Source organism: Pagrus major, chromosome 12 (genome assembly GCF_040436345.1).
Source record: "Pagrus major chromosome 12, Pma_NU_1.0".
NCBI classification, from domain to species: domain Eukaryota; kingdom Metazoa; phylum Chordata; class Actinopteri; order Spariformes; family Sparidae; genus Pagrus; species Pagrus major.
The window spans coordinates 26,240,863-26,261,483 of record NC_133226.1 but is presented as its reverse complement, the minus strand read 5'-3'; the positions used below and the strand labels follow the sequence as shown (position 1 = coordinate 26,261,483).

The 20,621-nt window shown below is 42.5% G+C and overlaps 1 protein-coding gene across 1 annotated transcript; it reads left to right on the top strand.

Annotated features, from left to right (window-relative positions):
* Positions 1-1,044: 1,044 nt before the first annotated feature.
* Positions 1,045-14,038, top strand: ptpn11a (protein tyrosine phosphatase non-receptor type 11a). Its single transcript, XM_073477754.1, has 16 exons — positions 1,045-1,303; positions 2,762-2,884; positions 5,149-5,343; positions 6,056-6,248; positions 7,454-7,573; positions 7,669-7,782; positions 7,886-7,982; positions 8,068-8,165; positions 8,484-8,642; positions 9,837-9,968; positions 10,088-10,242; positions 10,354-10,421; positions 10,540-10,691; positions 10,785-10,903; positions 11,308-11,413; positions 13,366-14,038. The coding sequence occupies exons 1-15, from the start codon at positions 1,290-1,292 to the stop codon at positions 11,375-11,377; spliced, it is 1,809 nt and encodes a 602-aa protein (XP_073333855.1). The 5' UTR covers positions 1,045-1,289; the 3' UTR covers positions 11,378-11,413; positions 13,366-14,038.
* Positions 14,039-20,621: the final 6,583 nt, after the last annotated feature.

Genomic DNA, 20,621 nt, shown 5'->3' with positions numbered 1-20,621 from the left:
CAGCTGTGGAGTCATGAGCGAGTTAAAGACAAGTTGAGATTGGGGGAAATGAATAAAGGCTGAACTCGTTCGCTATTGTGTACATTGTTTTGTGATTGCAAGGCCTATCCATTAATGGATTTATATGGTTTCAGATCATATACATCGCTTTGGAAATTACAGTTAAATGTACTGTTAGGGAACCAGGAAAAATGCTGTGTAAACTGTGCAACCTTTGAGCTACATGTGTCACGACTGTTACGCAGTTTATGTCAAAAATACAAGTGATCTGAATAAAATCTGGTACGGCATCGTGCAAAATAATAAATACTGATCCAATTCTGCTTGAACTTTATGTTAATGATTTGTTTAAATGTGTATTTTTGCAGTCGATATAAATGTTATTTTGTTCTGGTAACATTTTTTGGGAACTTTTGTATGAGAGGGAGCTGAAAATCCTCAAAAACTTGGTTTGATGTCATAAATTGTTTAGAAAACTACACTTATGTGGTTTTCATGACTGAATAAACAAACTGACCTTAGGACCACACGATTTATACTGTTTTACTTTGTTTATATGTGGCGGACCCTGCCACCTTTCTAGCTTCAAACACTGTTCTGGGACCTTATTTTCCTCTGAGAGCAGCTTGTTTATGCACTTATGGAAAAAATACATATTTATGAGTTTGTATTATTACCTCATTAATGTTGTAAATATTAAAATTCTGAGTTTGAGTTTCTTGAATGACCCTTTAATACACTTTTACCTCCTTCTCTACTTTTTGTGATGATTTGATCATGTGACGTCACCGTGCGGTCACCGCTCGCGTTCGCCGCTCGCGTTCGCCGCCGGACTGTTCGCGGACCCCTCCGCGCCGCTTCCCGCTCGTGCCGCTGTAATCATAAAATAAGCGGCTCACTGAGCATGCGCGGAGTGAAAGTGATAGGGCTCTTTGATTTACGTCACAGCGTGTGCCGGACGGGCCGCGCGCTGTGGCTTTCCTTAAAGGGAGCGGAGAACGGCCGCGCGGGGTGGAGAAATCCGCGCACCCTCTGTTTTGTCGCATGTTTGGTGACGTCCAATAATCGACTTGCTTTGAAGTCTCCGGGGCCGAGGCCTACAGACTTTTTTTTTTTCTATCGCACGCTCTTAAAATTGAGTTTCGATGCCCAGATTTCGGTGCCCGTTCTGACCGGGTGTGAACCGATGAAGCACTTTATTCCGTGATCGAAGCAGAGACGGTCGGAAAACGTTAGCCAGCTAGCTGTAGCTCCTGCTAACTGCCAGCGAGGAAGTGAGGAACGAAAAAATGACATCTCGGAGGTAAGAGGGGGGCTGTCTGGAAAAACAATGTCTGCTGATTGTGTTAGCTGAGCCAGCTAACTTTAACCAAACTCAGCTGTTTGGATGTCGGCGTGTCCGTAAACAAGCTCCGAGAGTGCCGACGTTTCTGGAAAAAAAAAAATACAGTGATGGCAGAGGAGCAGCTAGCTAAGGACCGCTTCATTTAGCATACACCGGCAACTTAGCGTTAGAGCCCGGTCAGGAGGTGTTTAAGCTAGGTTAGTAAACACCGTTAACACTGTAACACTGCTACCAAACTTAAGCTAGCTAGCAGGGTAGATGTGATTTAAAAACAGAGCAGAAAGTAGAGACAAAAGGAGGAATTACTTCATGGAGAATCAGTAGACAGTGTTAGCTCAAAGAAGGCACAAACAAAAGTTAAGTGAGTATTTATTATGACAAGTTAAAGACCACGAAACTTCCTCAGAAGAGACAGAGACAACACCCAAACACACTTTATCACATACATGTAATGTCAGGACAGCAATGAACAAACACTGCTTGAGTCTCTTTTTGGAGGATGAAGACCTGGATCATGACTGAATGGAGCTGAGATGGGAAAAAAATGGGGGAGAAAAAGAAAAGTCCAAAGATGGAAAAGAAAAGGAGGGAGGAGAAAAAGGGAGAGAGAGTTGGCAACGATTAATCGACTAAATCGAGTAGCTGTCAATAACCGATTAATCAGTTCGACTCGTGTTTTTCAAGAAAGAAGTAAGATTTCTGTGATTACAGCTTCTTCAGTTGTCTGCCTTCTCTCCTCCTCTGTGACAGAAAGTGACTGAATATCTTTGATTTGTGGACAAAACAAGACATTCATGACGTCACCTGATCAATATTTTCACCCTTTTTCGACATGTCCTGCCTAAAACAAATAAATTAAACGGAATAAAGGTGCACTATGTAGTTGCAGAACGTTCATATACAAGGGCAGACATATTTATGTGATATACATATTTCTTTGTCCTCAGAGGAGAATGAAGTCCTCACTGTTTGAAGATAGAAAGGAGGCTACTTAGAAAGGTCCCGCGTATATAAACAAAGTATAACTGTATGAAATTGTGTTTTCATTTGAGGTTTATTCTGTTTATTCAGTCATGACTGATATTTTTCCCTCCCCCTTTTTCTCATTCTCTTAAAAAACTACATAGTGCACCTTTAAGCGCCAGTGGAAATAATCACGAGCGCACATGCTTTGTGTATTTAGTTTTGTTGTACGTTCAGATCTTTGTATGTTCTGTGTTTTACACGGCTGCAAGACATTTTTTCCCTTAGGAAGTCGAAGGTTGTAGTAGTTGGAGTGCAACTGCAGTGTTTTGCATCTATCAGATGTGCTACATCATGTTGTGGGGCTGTGAAGAAAAGTAGTGCAGTAGTGAGATTTTGAACACAACCTTGCACTCCAGGCTGAGACTCATCATGGTTTCACTCCTCTTCCAGGTGGTTTCACCCCAACATCACAGGTGTGGAGGCTGAAAACCTCCTGCTGACTCGAGGAGTGGATGGGAGCTTTTTAGCCAGACCCAGTAAGAGCAATCCAGGAGACTTTACCCTCTCAGTACGGTAAGTGCAAAGCAGCAAACACTACAGGAGACAATATGATACAGTGTCAACAGTTTCAAACCTCCCTCTAGTTCTCTGTATTACAGTGTGTGAGGAATGACGGTAAAAATGAAAATGCAGCGACTTTCCTGAGAGTTTTGGTTTCACATTTATTACACGGGGTTCCCTTATTTTTAAAGCATTCTAGTTGTGTCTGCTTCAGTAGTCTTACATGTATTAAAGGCTTTGAATAGATGCTGTTATTTAATGTTTTTATTGTTTACCAGCGTCAGTTTTTAGGTGTTTTTTCGAAACTAAGCTTTATACGTTTTAGATAGAGTGGCCATCAACGAGTTAAGATTACAAAATATGTCCAACTGTCCAAAAAACAAAGATTCTTCATTTATCGCCATTAATGATGAAGAAGAGCAGCAAGTCGTCACATTTAAGAAGCTGAAACCAGCAAACGTTTGACATTTCTGCTTGAAAAATGGCAAATACGATGAATTTGTTTTCTAAATAGTTGACAGTTTTCTCCTGATCGACTCTTTGAATATTCATTGCAGCGCTATTCGAGACAACAACTTAATAAGCTGATGTGAGGTTGATATGATGTCAGTGTTGTGTTTTCAGCTGCGTCTGCTGCCCGCAAAAGGCCTTAAAATCAATGAATGCAGCCTTAAATGTGCTGTATCGTTAAGTGACACTGAAATATAACAAAAACGGCCCTCACACTAAATTCTGCTTTGTCTGAAGCGATGGTTCTGCTGAGTGATGGTGGGAAACGAGCGTTATCCACAGAAGGAAGACCAAACTTTTGCTAATAAAAAAACAGTTTGTGGTTTTATCTCCGAGGCCCTTTGAGTCATAAATTTTTCAGATGAAGTATCATTAACTCTGTTTAGCTGACGTAGCCAGTGTTATTTTTGTAACAGTCTCATATTTTAGCTGTACAGTCTCTCATCTCGCACCATATTTACTTCCTATGGAAACAAAACAAGTCACGCTCGTCTTGCGGAGACAGAACCAGAGGGAGGCCGGTCCCTGCTGGTTCAAACCAGCACGTCTCTCTGTCTCTGCACTTTCTGCCAGACTTAACCGTAAGTCATCCAAAGTTACATGCTGCTACTGAGCCTAACATCTGCCACTAGTTCTCCTTTTCTATTTTCCGATATAATGGCGGTCACCTACGATGACTCAACACAGTTTATTCCCTTCTATCTGGTTCGTGTCTCAAAAACGTGTTTTTTTCCTTTAAGACTTGCCAGTTTTGAACCTCAGCGTCATCGCTCTGCCGTTTGAACATTTTCAGTTTCTTCTTTTTTTTGCCTCTCGCCGACTGCTAATAATAGAGATGGTACTCATGCTGTCAGTTGGGCATGTGACTGAGTGTTGTGCTCATTTTAATCTTAACACATCAGCACCGCATAAGAAGGGCAGGAGGACAGAGAACCAGCAATGATGCAGCTCAGGCTGCAATTAAAGATCATTATCCACAATCCCAAGATATTCACTTTAAATTCTCGTGTGACACAGCAAAGCAGCAAATCCTCACAATTCAGATGTTGGCGTCTGTTTTTCATCAGTTATCAAGATAGTTGCTCATAATCTCGACCAACTAATTGTTTAAAGGAGCACTACGTAGTTTTGGGGAAGAAATTTTAATCGGACTTCATTGACTGTTTTTATTTGTGCCTAAACAAACTCTCTTTGTTTTCATGACTGAATAAACTGAATAAACAAACTGACCTTAAAGGAAAACACAGTTTATACTGTTTTACTTTGTTTATGTGTGGCGGACCCTGCCACCCTTCTAGCTCCAAACAGCGTTCTGGGACCTTATTTTCCTCTGAGAGCAGCTTGTTTATTCACTGATGGAACAAATACATTTCTCAGAGTTTGTATTTCTTCTCCAAAACTACACAGTGCCCCTTTAATCTTTAGATGCTGCTAAAAAAAAAGTACGATGTGAGACGAGATATTTTAGTCATTTTCTTGTCAAAATGTGGCCTCATTACGACAGCACTGATTTATATTTAGGATTGCAACGGTATGAGATGTCGTGCTACATTATCTTGATTTCACAATATCTTATGTCCTCACAGACGTGAACCTTGTATATGATAAATTGACTGCACATGTGTGAGTTTGTGAGAAGATCCTTTACATAGTCTGATTTTTATTAATTAATTGAAAATCTTTGAATGAGCATAAACGTCCTGTCGGAGTCTGTTCTCGCCCCTGAAGACAAACACTTCCTCAAAGTGTCTGTGCTTCTTCTGCAGGCGAAATGGAGCCGTCACCCACATCAAGATCCAGAACACAGGAGACTACTACGACCTTTATGGCGGGGAGAAGTTTGCCACTCTGGCTGAGCTGGTGCAGTATTACATGGAGCATCACGGGCAGCTGAAAGAGAAAAACGGAGATGTTATTGAGCTCAAGTATCCGCTCAACTGTGCCGACCCAACCTCAGAGAGGTGAGTAATGACAACGATGAAGATGATGAATTAATGTGTTTGAAAGTCCACACATTCTTCACTCCTGTAGAAGTACAGATACTTGTGTAAAAAAGTAGAAGTACTGAAGAAGTATCCCTCTGAAGGACATTTCTGAACTGAATTGAAGCTCACATCATCCATTCAGCTGCCTTTGTCAATACACGCCTTTTCTCCCCATCCCAGTCTCCCCCTCTGTCTGTTTCCGTCTTCTTACGTCGATTCGTCTAGCTGTGTCTGCCGTGCGTGATGTGCACTGACAGGCTGAAATCAACCTAACGTGCAGTTTACGACCACGACTTCTTCTACTCTGTTTATTACAGCTGGCACAATGTAGCCGGAACCACCAAATTCTGTGTTGCCCAGTTTATTTTCTCCAAACAATTGATAGAATACGTAAAAATGCATATGCGGCGCGTTTAAGAGAGTCTGGCGTGACAACATCCAGTGTCTTTTAGCTACATTTTGCCATTAAAACCAGCTGCAGACAGATACAGAGGTTTTCTCTCAGGTAGATACTCAGATTTTCTTTTTACTAAACATACACACACTCTTAACTGTACTTCATGTAAACAAAAGAGGGATGCAACTGAAGTGACCAGTTTATCCCAGTCGCCACTGGAAACGGGTGTTTCATGATGTGAGGTATTCTGTCCAGTCGAGTCCAGTTTACCGTCCTGTGTCTTTTCATCAGATGGTTCCACGGACACTTGTCGGGCCGGGAGGCCGAGAAGCTGCTGACGGAGAAAGGAAAGAACGGCAGCTTCCTGGTGAGAGAGAGCCAGAGTCATCCGGGAGATTTCGTCCTGTCGGTCCGCACAGGAGACGACAAGACGGACAGCAGTGACAGCAAACCCAAAGTCACTCACGTCATGATCCGCTGCCAGGTAAACCCACAGCTCATCGCCTCTGTGTTTCCTTTATACCTCCACTCTGTTGAATACAGATGCACCAATCTGTCAGAGACCAGAATTGGCCATGACAGGTTGATCAGAGTCAGAGTCTGCTAACCTTCCCGTTTTTCATTGCCATCTCCGGGTTTCCTCCCGGGATCACAGTTCTCCTGTATTCCTCCTGATTTATGACAAGTTTCACACCTTTTCCCCGTTTTTCCTGATATCAAAGCCTGTTTTTGGCGCTGTACAGTCTACTGTTACTGCTCTGCTTCATCCTCCTCGGTGAGTGAGAGACGGACAGAGAAATGGAGAACAGAAAGAAATACTCAAGCAAATTTTGATGTCCTGGAAAAAAAGAATTCACCAAACTTATGGAAAGTTTAAAACTAAAATCTGCTGCATCAAATTTTCCATTTACCACTCTGGTCTTGCCATCATCGAGAGGAATCCCAGTTTGAGCTAGAAAACCTGATCTCAGTGCTGTGAAAAGTAAAAAACAGCTGGTTGTATTCATAAGTCAGCAGTTTGTGTTACTTGCTGATCTGGTAGAAATAATGCTGGTTTTGAATCGTCTCAAGAGGAAACACATATCAACGAGGGATCAGACTTTGACACAACACCGGAGCGCTCCCCATCGAGTGAATGCTCGTCCGTTCACTCTTGTTTAACCTCAGTTTCTGTCACTCTCCCTCTTCACCTTCTTCGCCTCCATCAGCAGGGTTTCTTTTTCTTTCCACAGTTATTCCAGTTGTTCCACTGTTATCTGGGGATAGTGACAAGGAAGGGAAAACAATGCCTCTAACTATTATGATTGTGCCGTAATCCGGCCTGGTGGCGGACTGAATAGCACAGAAAAAGTGAGGTTTATAGAGAACCAATCTATATGCTAATGGTGTCATTTTTCTACAGCCATTACACTGTGACTTCAGTATTTACCTCAGAATGAGAAGATTCTGGTCTATTGCCAGTTTGACATAAAAATCTTGTTGCAATATTTCTGTTATTTTCATTCTTTAATGTCACCAGAATTCAGAAAACGAAGAGTCTGAAACTTAAATGTGTCTGTCGGAGGATCCTCAGGCCCCAACTTTGGTTTCAAATCCTCCCCATTTCTGAGGGCTCATGGTCGGCCAGTATGTGTCTCGTGATAGTGAGACTGGCCTGTTGTATTAATGTGTCTGTGCCTTCTTCTTTAGCCTGACCTGAAGTACGACGTGGGCGGAGGGGAGAAGTTTGACTCCCTCACCGACCTGGTAGAGCACTACAAAAAGAACCCCATGGTGGAAACTCTGGGCACTGTGCTTCAGCTCAAACAGGTACCGAACCGGGTGTCCAATAATCATTTTTACTGCACGCTAAGGCAGCGTTTCCTGATTGTGATTCCTCTGCTGACTAATTTTCTCCTCCACAGCCCCTGAACACTACTCGTATTAACGCTGCAGAGATTGAAAGTCGAGTTCGAGAGCTGAGCAAACTAGCCGAGGCCACGGACAAGGTCAAACAGGGCTTCTGGGAAGAATTTGAGGTGAGTAGTTCTGTTGGGTCATTCTACAACTCTCCTGGCTCCGTCTCATGCATCGTTGGTTGGAAATGTCGAGACTTGACTCTCCGCTCTGTTTTTCATCCAGACTTTGCAGCAACAAGAGTGCAAACTGCTCTACAGCCGCAAAGAGGGCCAGAGAGCGGAGAACAAAAACAAGAACAGATACAAGAACATTCTGCCTTGTGAGAAACACCGACTGCTCTTTCACTATGAGACCGTCTCAGCTGACCCGTTCGGGCTTAACTGTTTTTGTTTTTCCGTTTCCAGTCGACCACACTCGTGTGGTGCTGAACGACAGGGACCCAAATGAGCCAGGCTCCGACTACATCAACGCCAATATCATCATGGTAGTATCTGCTGTCATGGTAAACTCACTTCTTCCTCAGGGATACACACACACACACACATGCACACACACATCATTTGTTGATATGTGGATGAATAAGATGTAGACTTGTGTTGGTCAGTCATTGTACAGCAGGTGTTTTCAGTCAGTTCTTGCTCTTGTTATACCATCGTCATTCATAAAAAGTTGGGATGCTGTAAAACGTAAATAAAAACGTTCCTAGTCTGTTGTTGCTCCCGTCCCAACTTGATTGAAACGTGTTGCTGCCATCAAATTCACAATGTGTTGTTTATTTCTGAATACTCAGCTGACTGTCTGTCTGTTTGTCTCTGTGCAGCCGGAGCTGGACTACAAGTGTAACAGCACCAAGCTGAAGAAGAGCTACATCGCCACTCAGGGCTGTCTGCAGAACACCATCAGTGACTTCTGGAGGATGGTGTTTCAGGAGAACTCTCGAGTCATTGTGATGACCACCAAAGAGGTGGAGAGAGGGAAGGTAAGAAAGACGAGATGACATAAACCCTTTTCACACTGGTCACAAACTCACCTGAGCCCGCTAACATCTGGGTTTTGTGTGGTGCAGTATGAATGTAAAGTATCAGGATTTTCTCCCGGGTCATGGGAGTAACCCAGCAGTCTCAGGTCTTTATCGCCTCCTGCTCGGCTGTGATGTGAACACGCTGATTTTCTCTCCTTTTCATCGTTCAGTCAGCGCTGACTTTGAAAGAGAGACTGAAGTTAAAGATGTATAAAAAGTAACCGTTGTTGGTGGCTGTGTGTGGTCTGAGCCGTCAGCTGCCTGATCAGTACTGAGCATGTGCAACTCATCAGAGATCAGAAAGAAGCGAGATGTCTCACTCCTTAGCAACTTCAGATGCGACTGATTCAGAATATATCGATTAAAACATGTTTTTAACGTCTTGTGGATGTACTCTGAGGTCAGTTTCCTGTTTATCCAGAGCATTAGTGATGACAAACAGGACACACAGGAAAAAAACAAAAAAAAAAACAGAAAGGCAACCGGGCAATCTGAAAGGAGTTAATTGCAGATTATTAGCAGGTTTACGTTTAAAAGTCCTGCGTACACACAACAACGTCGGTGTAAACTGTGACTTTACGTCAGTGTCAGGGTGTCTTCACTGTCTTAACTTCAATTTCATGAATATGAGGCCTTAAAAGTCATGAAATAGTCTTAAATTTGAATTTGTGAGGTCTTAATAGTGACAAATATTTTATCTCATTTAATATATTTATCTTTTCGTCAAAGTGAGTCAGAAATCTTCTGCTGATTTTGGGGCTTTAATTTTGCTTAAATCCTGTGAAAGCTTGATTTCAAATTACGAGTCTATTAAAGAGTCACAGCTAAAACAGCAACCATCGCAGTTAAAGTTAGAAACCTCTGGTGTGACCAGATTCTGCTGACGGTGGCTTAAACAACTCATTCGATTCAAATATTGCTGAAGTGATTGGTGGACAGACGAATGTGACATCGTTTATTTCTACCTGAGCCCCGCCTTCTTCAAACCAGTAAGAAAAGAAGGACAGAAACATAAAGACGAGCATCTAAAACTGTCCTTCAGTGAGGAAATGACAAACGATTAATTTATCAAAGTGATGTAGATTGATTTCCTCCACCTGACTATAGTTGATAGCTTTGACTAATGTGGTGACTGTTATTGTGTCTCAACAGAGTAAGTGTGTGAAGTACTGGCCGGACATGTCGGCTCTGAAGGAATACGGCGCGATGCGTGTTCGCAATGTCCGAGAGACGGCGGCACACGACTACATCTTAAGAGAGCTCAAACTGTCCAAAGTCGGGCAGGTAAGTTGTGTTTGTGGGCGTTTACGTAAAGCTATGACTGTAATATAAATGTATGAAAGGACATATCTTAACTTATCTTTTAAGAACCTCAGTATTCATGTAACATTGTGTGTTTTCAGGGCAACACAGAACGTACAGTTTGGCAGTACCACTTCAGGGCCTGGCCGGACCACGGCGTCCCCACTGACCCCGGCGGTGTGCTCGACTTCTTAGAAGAGGTCAACCTGAAGCAGGAGAGCATACTGGACGCTGGGCCCATAGCAGTACACTGCAGGTAAACACCGGTCACACACTGAAATGAATGAGCCATTAATCCTCTGAAGCAAACTCCAGAAGTGTGCACAGAGGAAACATGTTGACTCAGACTTCCTCTGTTGCTCTTCAGTGCAGGGATCGGGAGGACAGGAACGTTTATAGTGATCGACATCCTGATAGATGTGATCAGAGAAAAAGGTGAGTCTGCGTGGCTTCATTTACACTCCTCACTTCAAGAGTCTTGTATCCAGATAAACTCCTGGTTAGACTGTATCTTAAGGGTTTTGTTTTATACAGTATTGTTTTCCTGTTTCAGGGGTGGACTGCGACATCGACGTGCCAAAGACCATCCAGATGGTTCGTTCTCAGCGCTCTGGGATGGTGCAGACCGAGGCGCAGTACAGATTCATCTACATGGCGGTTCAGCACTACATAGAAACACTGCAGAGACGCATCGAGGAGGAGCAGGTGTGCAGCAGAAAACACCTCCGGATTTCATTTCTGCTTTTTTTTTTTACTGCTCTCGTCTCTAACCATCCTCTGTTCTCCTCTCCTCTGCAGAAAAGTAAGATTAAAGGGCGCGAGTACACCAACATTAAGTACTCTTTGTCTGACCTGACCGGAGGAGAGCAGAGCCCTTTGCCTCCTTGCACTCCAATTCCTACTCCCACCTGCACAGAGTAAGTAATGCTGTTCGTAAAAGGCTGCTACAGGAGGCTTAAGTAAGATTATTTTCATCGTTGCTTCATCTCTTGATTATTTTCTCAATTATTCCATTAGTTGTTTGAATATTAAAATGTCAGAAAATGGTGAAAATGTCCATCAATGTTTCCCAAAGACCAAGCGGACGTTCTCAAATGTTTTGTTTTGACCAAAACGCAAAGATATTCAGTTCACTAACACAATCCTAGAGGAGGAAACAAACCATAATATTCACATTTAAGAAGCTGGAATCAGAATTCTGACTTTCGCTTTATCAAAATAGTTGGCGATTCATTTTATAGTCTAATTAATTAATCGTCGCAGCTCTACTTTTGAGTAGTTTCTCATGAAAGTGTGTGTGTGTGTGTGTGTGTGCTGGCAGGATGAGGGAGGACAGCTCCAGAGTGTATGAGAACGTGGGCCTGATGCAGCAGCAGAAGAGCTACAGATGAGATTCACCTTTGACCCCGGTGCTCTATCAGTTCCAGGTAAATTAAATCAAGAACATGCCGCTCATATAGAAAAGAAAAACAAACACTGGACATTAATGAATGCATTGAGTGGGGTTGAATTACCTGTATAACAGAAGCTCACATGGTAAATTAATTTACATTACAACAACAGTCATATCACCAGAGTAATCACCTGACTTTGCAGCATCTCTCAGTCCCCTCGCTGTTTTGGTTTTTACAACCCAGCATCATTTTCAGCGACACAGCTCTAAAAAAAGCCACTGTACACTTCCTGCTCAGCACCAAGCAGGAGATAGACACAGTTAGCGACAAGGTGGTTAACACAGTGGAGCATTTAGCAGCTAGAGAGCCAGATATTTCCCTCAGGTGTTGGTGGAGACCTACACTGACTCACCAGATGTAGGCTGTTGGTGTAAGCCTGCCATAGGACCCCTATTTCAGTCACAGTCTCGTCCCTTTCGCTATCTGCATGTTGCTACAGGAAACCGCCTCTGAGCTAGCAACCTACGGGGCTTTTCATGACACTTTTGACCGCGCCAAGTCACACCGTGCCGCGCTGACTTGTGTTTCCATTACCAGTAAAAGTTTGCTAAATTCGCGCCGTGCTGCACCCGAGATGGACAATCTCCAGCGTGGAGTGCTGCTGCGACACCTCCCTCTTCTCACCCTCAAACAAGCTGCGACACTTATTGCTGTGCAGGAGACCAGAGAGAAAAGGCGTTGTGTTCATCTCTCAGTACTTTTGTAGCTTCTAACTGAATCTCTGTAGTTTCTGTCCCTGTGTACTTTCAGACGGCTGCTTGATTTACCGTTTCATCGTGTTCACTTCCAGCTGTCTAGGGAGTCGTGTCCTGCTGGGGACAACACGTTTCCTGATTGTGTGGCTTCATAGTAAAAGTATTTAAATGGCTAAATAACGGGACGAAGACTGTATAGGTAACGAACAGTGTTGGGGGCAACATGTTACAGTAATATATTTATTTATAAGAGGTAACAGAGTAATATAACTCATCACTAATAATATTTCAGTAATATATTACTACAGTTACGTCACGTAACACGTTACAATCCGTGTTATCGACAGAAGTGAAGCGTTTATTGTTGTTTTTTTAAGAACCCGTCCACACCAACACCAGCATATTAATATAGACTCTGTGTGTTTAATACAGCCGAGCCTTTAAGTTCGGTGTTGAGTCTCTGTGTGACTGAAATGAGCCTGATGATGAAGCCTGATCCCCATGAATCACACCATGCATTCCTTGTTCTGTGGACTAAAATAAAAAGAAGAAGAGATGTTTGTCTTGTCGTGTCATTATAGGCTACATTATAGAAGGTACAGGTCTGTTGTGTTTCATATGACTGAGCCTACAATTCAAAATATTTATTCCTGTCTCATAATATATCAGACTGTGATCCTCTGCCTGCTCATCACTGAGTCCAAGGACATTCATTTATTTAAAAACATCGAGGCTGTTTAATTGTTCTGTAGAGGTTATCTGGACATTTTGTTGAAAGTAACTAAAAAATAGTGTAATTAGTTATTTATTACATCAATATTTTAATGTAATATATTACGTTAGCCCCACTACACACTGAAAATGGCAAGTTACCCTCACCTGTCCGCTAACGGTGTGATCCTAAACGAGCTAGCAGCTGTTGGCTTTTGTTTTTGTGGAGATTTAAATATTCTGATGCCAGGCTTCTGTTCCACACGTCAAAACAAATCCCCCCATCTTTGATTTGTAGGGAAACCTCTGTAAAAAACCTTTTAACCTCTAATATATCAACACGCAACAAGAATTTTGAACCGGGCTTTATCCAATGTTCAGGTTTCTCTGCTGGAAATATGCGCAAATTAGTGCATATTATAAATACAACATATCAGAACATGTTTAATACAAAAAAATGACCTGTACCTGTAGCGTTTCCTTCACATGTCCAATCGTTTTTCTCTCTGTCTCCCTCAGGATCTCGATACCTGACAGTTTTTTCGCCAGCCACACCTTGACGCCTGAGACTTGACCGTAACGAAATGGAACAATGGAAAAAACACACAAAAAAACGTGAGAGAGAGACCAGACACCAGGCTCCTCCTGTTCTCGCTCATCTTACATGAACATTTCGCCCTCTAGTTGAAATCTAAACCACTGTGATCATCAGAAGAAGCCTTTGAGAAGCCTAACACGCTAAATCCCCTACTAAAACCACAGTCTGGGTTTAGCCTTTGTAAATCTCACCACGACAAGGGCTGCACACAGCGAGCGCTCTCCTCAGAGGGAAAAACCGAGCTAACCTTTTGCTCCTTTCTCTTTTTTTTTCTGTGTATTTTTTTTCTTTTTATTAACCAAAGGAAGATTATGTAGATTGTTTTGTCGACGGAAATGAGGAGTTTTCTGGAAAAACGGCCTGTGCCAAAACCACGAATGATTTCATCCACATTTCTCAGCCAATTAAAAGTCTCTATTTGGCCTTTAACGCAGCGGGAGACGAGACCTTACTTGTGGACAAAGTGGAGGCAGTGATTATTGTCTAGTTTTCACTGTTGTGTAGAGTAATGTTTCTGAATGAAGAACTATTGGCATTGTAGTGTAATAACCATATTTACTGTTGATTTGTAATCCACTAAACATGAATTCCTTTTTTTTTTTTTTTTTTTTGTCTTTTTGCGCCAGAACCGCCTCGAAGAGAAACTTAAATTCAGGCTGTTCGGAGTGAATGAACCTCTCTGTCGGGTTTAATTTGCTTTTCGTTGGGAAACACAGTGTGTCTGTTTGTTAGTTAACCATTCCTGAGCTCAAGCCGAATGCCCTTATTGCTGCACTTTTAGTTCGCAGCGTAACAGTTACAGTCAAGCCTTGATTCACCGGGTGGATTTATGAATAATCTAATCTGGGGTTTAGTGAGGAGTTTCTGGGGGGGAGGGTTGATTTCCAGCCCCTCCCCTGCTCACGCCTGCACTTATATGTCCAAGTCGGTGTGACGACATGTTAAGATTTCAGGGGAGTCTGTTGTGTATCTCAGTCGCAGGCATCGCCACAGACGCACGGCTGCCAAAAAAACTTTGTTTTTTAAGTTTTTTTTTAAAAGTGCATATTACTTTCTTCATTCATTCTTCTCTCTTTCTTTCTTTTTCATTTTTTTAAAGACAAATGCCTTTTTGTGTACCATTGCCTATTTTGAGCACCACATGTACTTAATTTTAAGAGTCACTGTTTTAAGAAGCAATCACACATCTCTCAGCTTTGGCACTATAGATAGTCATTGTCGTGGTTATAGATCGTCGGCCCTGTGATAGTCAGCTGGATTCAGTAGTTTTAACACTCACATGTACACACACACACACACACACACATAATATACACACAGGTTTCTGTACGAGAGTATTTTCTTGTCTGTCTGTTAAAGTTAATTAATCCATTTAAAGGATATTTGGAGGTTTTGTGCATTTAGCTAATTTGTTTTCTTGCAGAGTCGGATGAAAAGATCAATATCACTCATGTTTGAAGCTAAATATGAATCTACAACCAGCAGCTGATTAGCTTATCTTAGCTTAGCATAATAACTGGAGACACGAGGAAACAGCTAACCTGGTTCGGTCCAAATGTGGCAGCAAGACTCTGGGAAGTCACTGCTCCCGGCCAAGAAGTAGTTCCAGCGTGAGACAGTTTTACATTGAGATGCTGGTGTCATACTCATGTCTGTAAGCTAAATATGAAGCTAAAGCCAATAGCTGATTAGCTTAGCTTAGCATAATGTGACGGAAAGACTCTGGGAAGTCACCGCTCTCAGCCATGAAATGGTTCGAGCATGTAACCACAACATGACGTTTTTACATGAATTTGCTGTTGTGAGTAGATCAACACCACTCTCATGCCGGTATGCTAAATAAGAAGCTACTGCAGATAGGCTTAGCTTAGCCTAAAGACTGGAAATGGGTGGAAACAGCTAGCCTAGCTCTGTCCAAAGGGGACCACAAGACTCCTGGAAGTCACTGCTCCCAGCCAAGAAAATAGTCCCATCATGTAAACACAACATGACGTTTTAACATTTGCTGTTAATTGCAGGAGAAAAAGATACTGTGGATTATCTTATTTCATCTTAGCTTAAAGACTGGAAACGGGTGGAAACAGCCAGCCCGGCTCTGTCCAAAGCTGTTGACAAGACTCGGAGAAGTCACTGCTCAGGGCCAAGAAGTAGCTCCAGCACGTAACCGTAACTTTATGCTTTAACATCGACATGCTGTTGGTTGTAAAAAGAAAACGAGAAGATTGATACAAACTCTCATGTCTGTATGCTAAATGTAATGCTACTGCCGATTAGCTTAACTTTAAGACTGTCTCTTACGTATTAACACATCTGTTTAATGCATAAAAAAACCCTTCGCATCCAGTCTTTATGCTATGCTAAGTTAGTCTCCTGCTAGCTCTTACCTTTTACGTATTCAACACGCAGACATGAGAGTAGAGTCTCTTTTATATACCTCTCTGCAAGAAAGCAAATAAGTGCACTTTCCAAAAAATGTCAAACTATTCCCGAAACTTCATCTCTACAATCAGCTCCAGTATTGAGGGAAGTGAGACGTTTTGGATCTGCATTATTGTTCTAGCCAGAATCCACAACACTCACTTCGAACGTGTGGCCTGAAGTATTTTTCTTTCGTCAAGCCTTCCCAGCTCACCATCACTACGCCTTGAGAAACTGCAGTCTCGCGGTTGAACTCACTGTAACAGTGCTGACTCAGAATCTCTCAGTGGAGAAAAAGGAAGAAGCGTCTCTCCTCTTTTTTTGCCTTGAGGGACAGTTCTCAACAACCACTGATCCAGGATTTGAACAGCTTCTTTCTGTAACGTTAAAAAAAATCATGAAATCAGTGTTTTTTTTTACGGGGGGCTGCTTCCTCCTGCCGGTGGACTCTCTGCTAACACCCGGCTGCTGCTTCACAGCAAGTGTTCTTTGAAAATGAATCTTCTCCTCCCGGCTGAACGCCATCCACTGACTGAGTTATGAGATCTTCTGTCGTGTGGTGTACTGTATGCAGTTTTATCGTCAAACGGATGAGTTTGTGCTCGTCTTAATGTTTCGTTGAGTGCTTGCTTGTGGTGTTTTGTGTCCTGTGGTGTGTGTGTGTGTGTGCGGGGATGTGTGTGTGTGTGTGTTGTGAGAGTGCGGCTGCCTATCAGCCTTTTTTGTTTCTTGGATACTTTCTTGTTTTTGTTTTTTCTTCCCAGATGATAAAACTGCTTTCCATTTATCATGTAAGCAATTTAGATGCATAGACGTGCCTTCTATGCATATGCCTCTGTGTATGTGATAGCTATTAAAATAAAACAGAACAGTGCTCTTTAGTTCCACCGCCATTCAAGAACCTGTTAACACTTAAATGTGAATTATTTCATCCTGAACAAAAAAGGAAAACCGGTGATCGCAATGCAAACAAACTATATTTTTTAACATGTATATTGTACATGAGTACCTGGTAGAGGAGAATGTACTTACTAAAAAAAACATATCTACTTGCCAATAAGATATACTGTATGTATATTCCTACAGCTTTCTCTCTGTGACACAGGGAGGGACCTCTCACAAAGCTTAAGAGGTTTTATTGTATGACTTTCAATGCAGTTAACCATGTTAACTTCCTCAATAACAATAAATGACAGGCTCTTGCCACATTAAGACTGTCCTTTTTTTTCTTTTACTGTGATTTACGATCGTCTCAGACAGCGTTGCACAAAAACAGTGATGTTGAAACTGATCGTAAATGTAACGGGCGGAGACAAAGTTCCTGTTTCAGGTTTGAATGAGATATTTGATTTAGATTTTATAAGTAAATGTTGAACAAAACCAAACTGGTGAAATGCTCTGAAGGTCTCAAAAAGATATCAAAATAAAAGACAATAATCAGAAAGAGCTCAACCTTCAGAAACCGTCTGTATGCTCAGCGTTGGAAAAATCTGAATATTTTGAAGGCGCTGAAATACTGAAGGTACTGCAAGAAGTTGAAGCATTGAAAAGAGTTTGAAAGCAGTTGAAATGTCAGTTAAAGCTCCTGTAACAGACCTACTGACGCTTTGGGATCGTAGGTCAAGTCGGCACAAACCTGGACAAATAAAAACGCTGCAGTCCAGATTGTTGAGGCAGGAGCACAATGTCTCTCTTCATAATTTGGGTGAACTGACCCTTTAACAAGGTCGAAGATAAACTTTTATTCGCTCTAAATATTACTTACAATTAACATTTAAAAGTCGGCTCTTCTCTGCTGCGTAATTAGATCATGTTTTGTTTGTGTTTTTGTCATGATTGCATTAAACCTCATCTGGAGACCTTTAGGCTCCGAAACAGGATCCGTATTAGTTTATCCTTAATCCCGTTTGCCTCGTGGGACGAGGTACAATGAAGCCGACACGAGTCCGGTGCTTAATGAGGATAACGACATTAACGAGAGAGAGGACACCAGAAAAAAAGGTTAAAAAAGGGTCTTTCAACTATCTACTCGTCAAAACAATGTATGTTCTGTGTTACAACTGAAGATATGTCTGTAATATTTTACGTTGAATGAAAACATTTAAAACTGAAAGTGTCTCACATCCTTTCTAAGCGATGCAGAAGGATCAGAGGACAAAGAGCCACATGCGGTTTCATCGCACGCCGTCTAAATGTTTCACCACCTGAGTCACTCGCTGTTCTGTGAAGGCCTCCTGCTCTCCTTGCTGCTGGGCGTCCTGGTTGGTCCAGACGCTGCCCAGTCATCATCTGACGGCCCAGAGGGAGACGGTTTCAGAACCAGACAAGACTGTTGTTTCCCTCATGTCATGCACACACACACACACACACACACACCGGTTATACTTCAATTTCCAGTTATAAATTCTGCTGTATGTTGAAAGGTTGTTGTAGCCAAAAGACTGAAGTTGCTGTTTTGTTGGTTTCACAGGGCTGATTATGGGCGAGGTGTTGAGGGGAAACAGATGGTTTCCCCTGAAAGCCTTAAAAAAAACAACCTTTTTCCAGGAACCATGTGGGAAATAATCCAAGATGAGCGTACCTCTGCTGCTCCCTCAGGAAAACTATCTGAGTTTATTCTCTCTGCTTGTATTTCACTGCCTTTGTGTCTGTTAAAGATATAAGATGTAACATTTCTGCGACCAGACCTTTGTTTATATTTTTGTTGAGTTGTGTTCTTACATTAACCCAAATGTTTCCATTTTTTAATAAAGGTAACGGAGCGTTTCATGTGGCTGACTGTCGCTAGAGCTTCAGAGAGTGAAGAAGAAAGTCGGCAAAAGAGACTAAAAGTCAGGTGAATTAAACTAAACCTCGTCCATGAACGTTTGTGCCCGAGTCATGAATTCAGGTCAACTCTGAGTGTGCTCAGCGCAGGTGGGAATTTTCTCTACTCAAAGTTGTCCTGAGGGCAGAAACGTTTGTGATTGGTTCAATCTGACAACCAATGGGGTGAGGTGTCATTATGGCACAATGTATGTGCATTCACTATAATGGTAATGCTGAGATATGTTTTCTGAAGCTAGCAAGCTAGGGCTATCTAGTAGACTGATTGGATGTGCAAGGCAGAGCTGTAAGTTGTTAAGTCTCTCCTGGTCCCAGGGCTGAAGTAACATTCTCCTGTCCAACTACGTTGCCTTAAAACAGAAAAATACGACTTCTGCCCTGAGACCAGGAGAGATTCACCTGCCCTCAGATAATATTGTGGGAAACAATGGTCTCTGCCCTGGGACCAGATGAGACTAACCAAGAAGAAAAGCCAAATTTATAAATTAGATTACACTGCCCCAAATAGCCATTTATGCGAACAGGCCAAACCAAATGATTTTAACATTGGTGTTAATCTTTTGTATTGATGGTTGAAAAAAACCCTTGAACGCAGCTGTAATTCTTGTATTTTTGTCTCCCATCGTATTGTCCTCCTCTCTCTGCCCTCTCTCCCTTCACTCCCCTCCTTTTCTGTCAGCCTGACGTCAGCGGGAGATGGACTCGGTCCTCGGGGAGGGTTTGAGGTCCGCCGCAGGACGCCCTTTCAGAGCGACCACTCACTCACGAGACTCAGCGCCGAGCTCAAACCGCTCCATGAGCTGGTTTCATGCCACCGACAGAGATACAAGTTGATGGGTTATGACATATCTGCAGTGGACGGACACACACACGCACACACATGCACACACACACACACACACTTGGAGGCATTCAGGCATATACAGAGAACAAGCAGCATCTGGACAATTTCTCTGAAGGACTTCATACCCAGGGTTATTTATGACATTTATGACATTACCGAACAGAGTTACACACACACATGCACACACATGCACACACACACACACACACACACACACACACACACACACGCACACACACACAACTGACCTTAAGATCTCAGCACGTTCATGAATGTGGCATTTATCCATCATTTGTCATTATCTGTGCTTCCCCTGCTCAGGTTTCTCTCCAACCTGCCTGTTATTCCTCGTCCTTCACTGAGATTTGTCTTTTGTCTTTTGTCTTTTGTCCAGTGTTCCTGTTCATTGAGAAAATGTTCCTGCTGTGATACACTTATCACAGCCGTTCTACACAATGCTCGTGTTTCTACTAGCAGCACCACGGCACGTTTCAGCAGCGTCCCAGCGTCCAGTAGCCTACTCAACTGCAGTAGACGCACAAAAGTTATGAGAAATGACAAAATGAACACAATCTGAGCAACTCAACAACAACTCTGGTTGACTCGGTTGACTGTGGTCTGTGGGGATTGTCCTACAGATGTCACCAGCTCCACCCGACCTTTACCTCGAGTCAGGAAGCTCCACTTTTGTCGGCTAGCAACCTTGACAGTGTTTGTGTCCCTTGTTTTTTAAAATAATTGCATCGTTAGGTATCCGAGTGACTTCAAACCCCTTCCTTATGTTAAAAGTGTGTTCAGCTACTGTAGTTAGCTTCGTGTGTCCACCATAGTTGCCGTATTGCAAAACAAATCCAACCATCACCAACGTGCAATGAATCTTGTATACGGTGGGACGTGGGGGATGCAACGGTTGGAGAAAAAACACTTGTACTGATGCCTCCTCTGAGATGATGATGATTCCTGCAGCCTGAAGCCGTCCTGACATCTTCTCTTGCTCAGACTAATCAACCGGCAGCATGTTTTCCCTCACGAGCACGTCTTCTCCGTTCATCTCTATAATTAAACACTCGTATCTGTGCATTGTTTGGG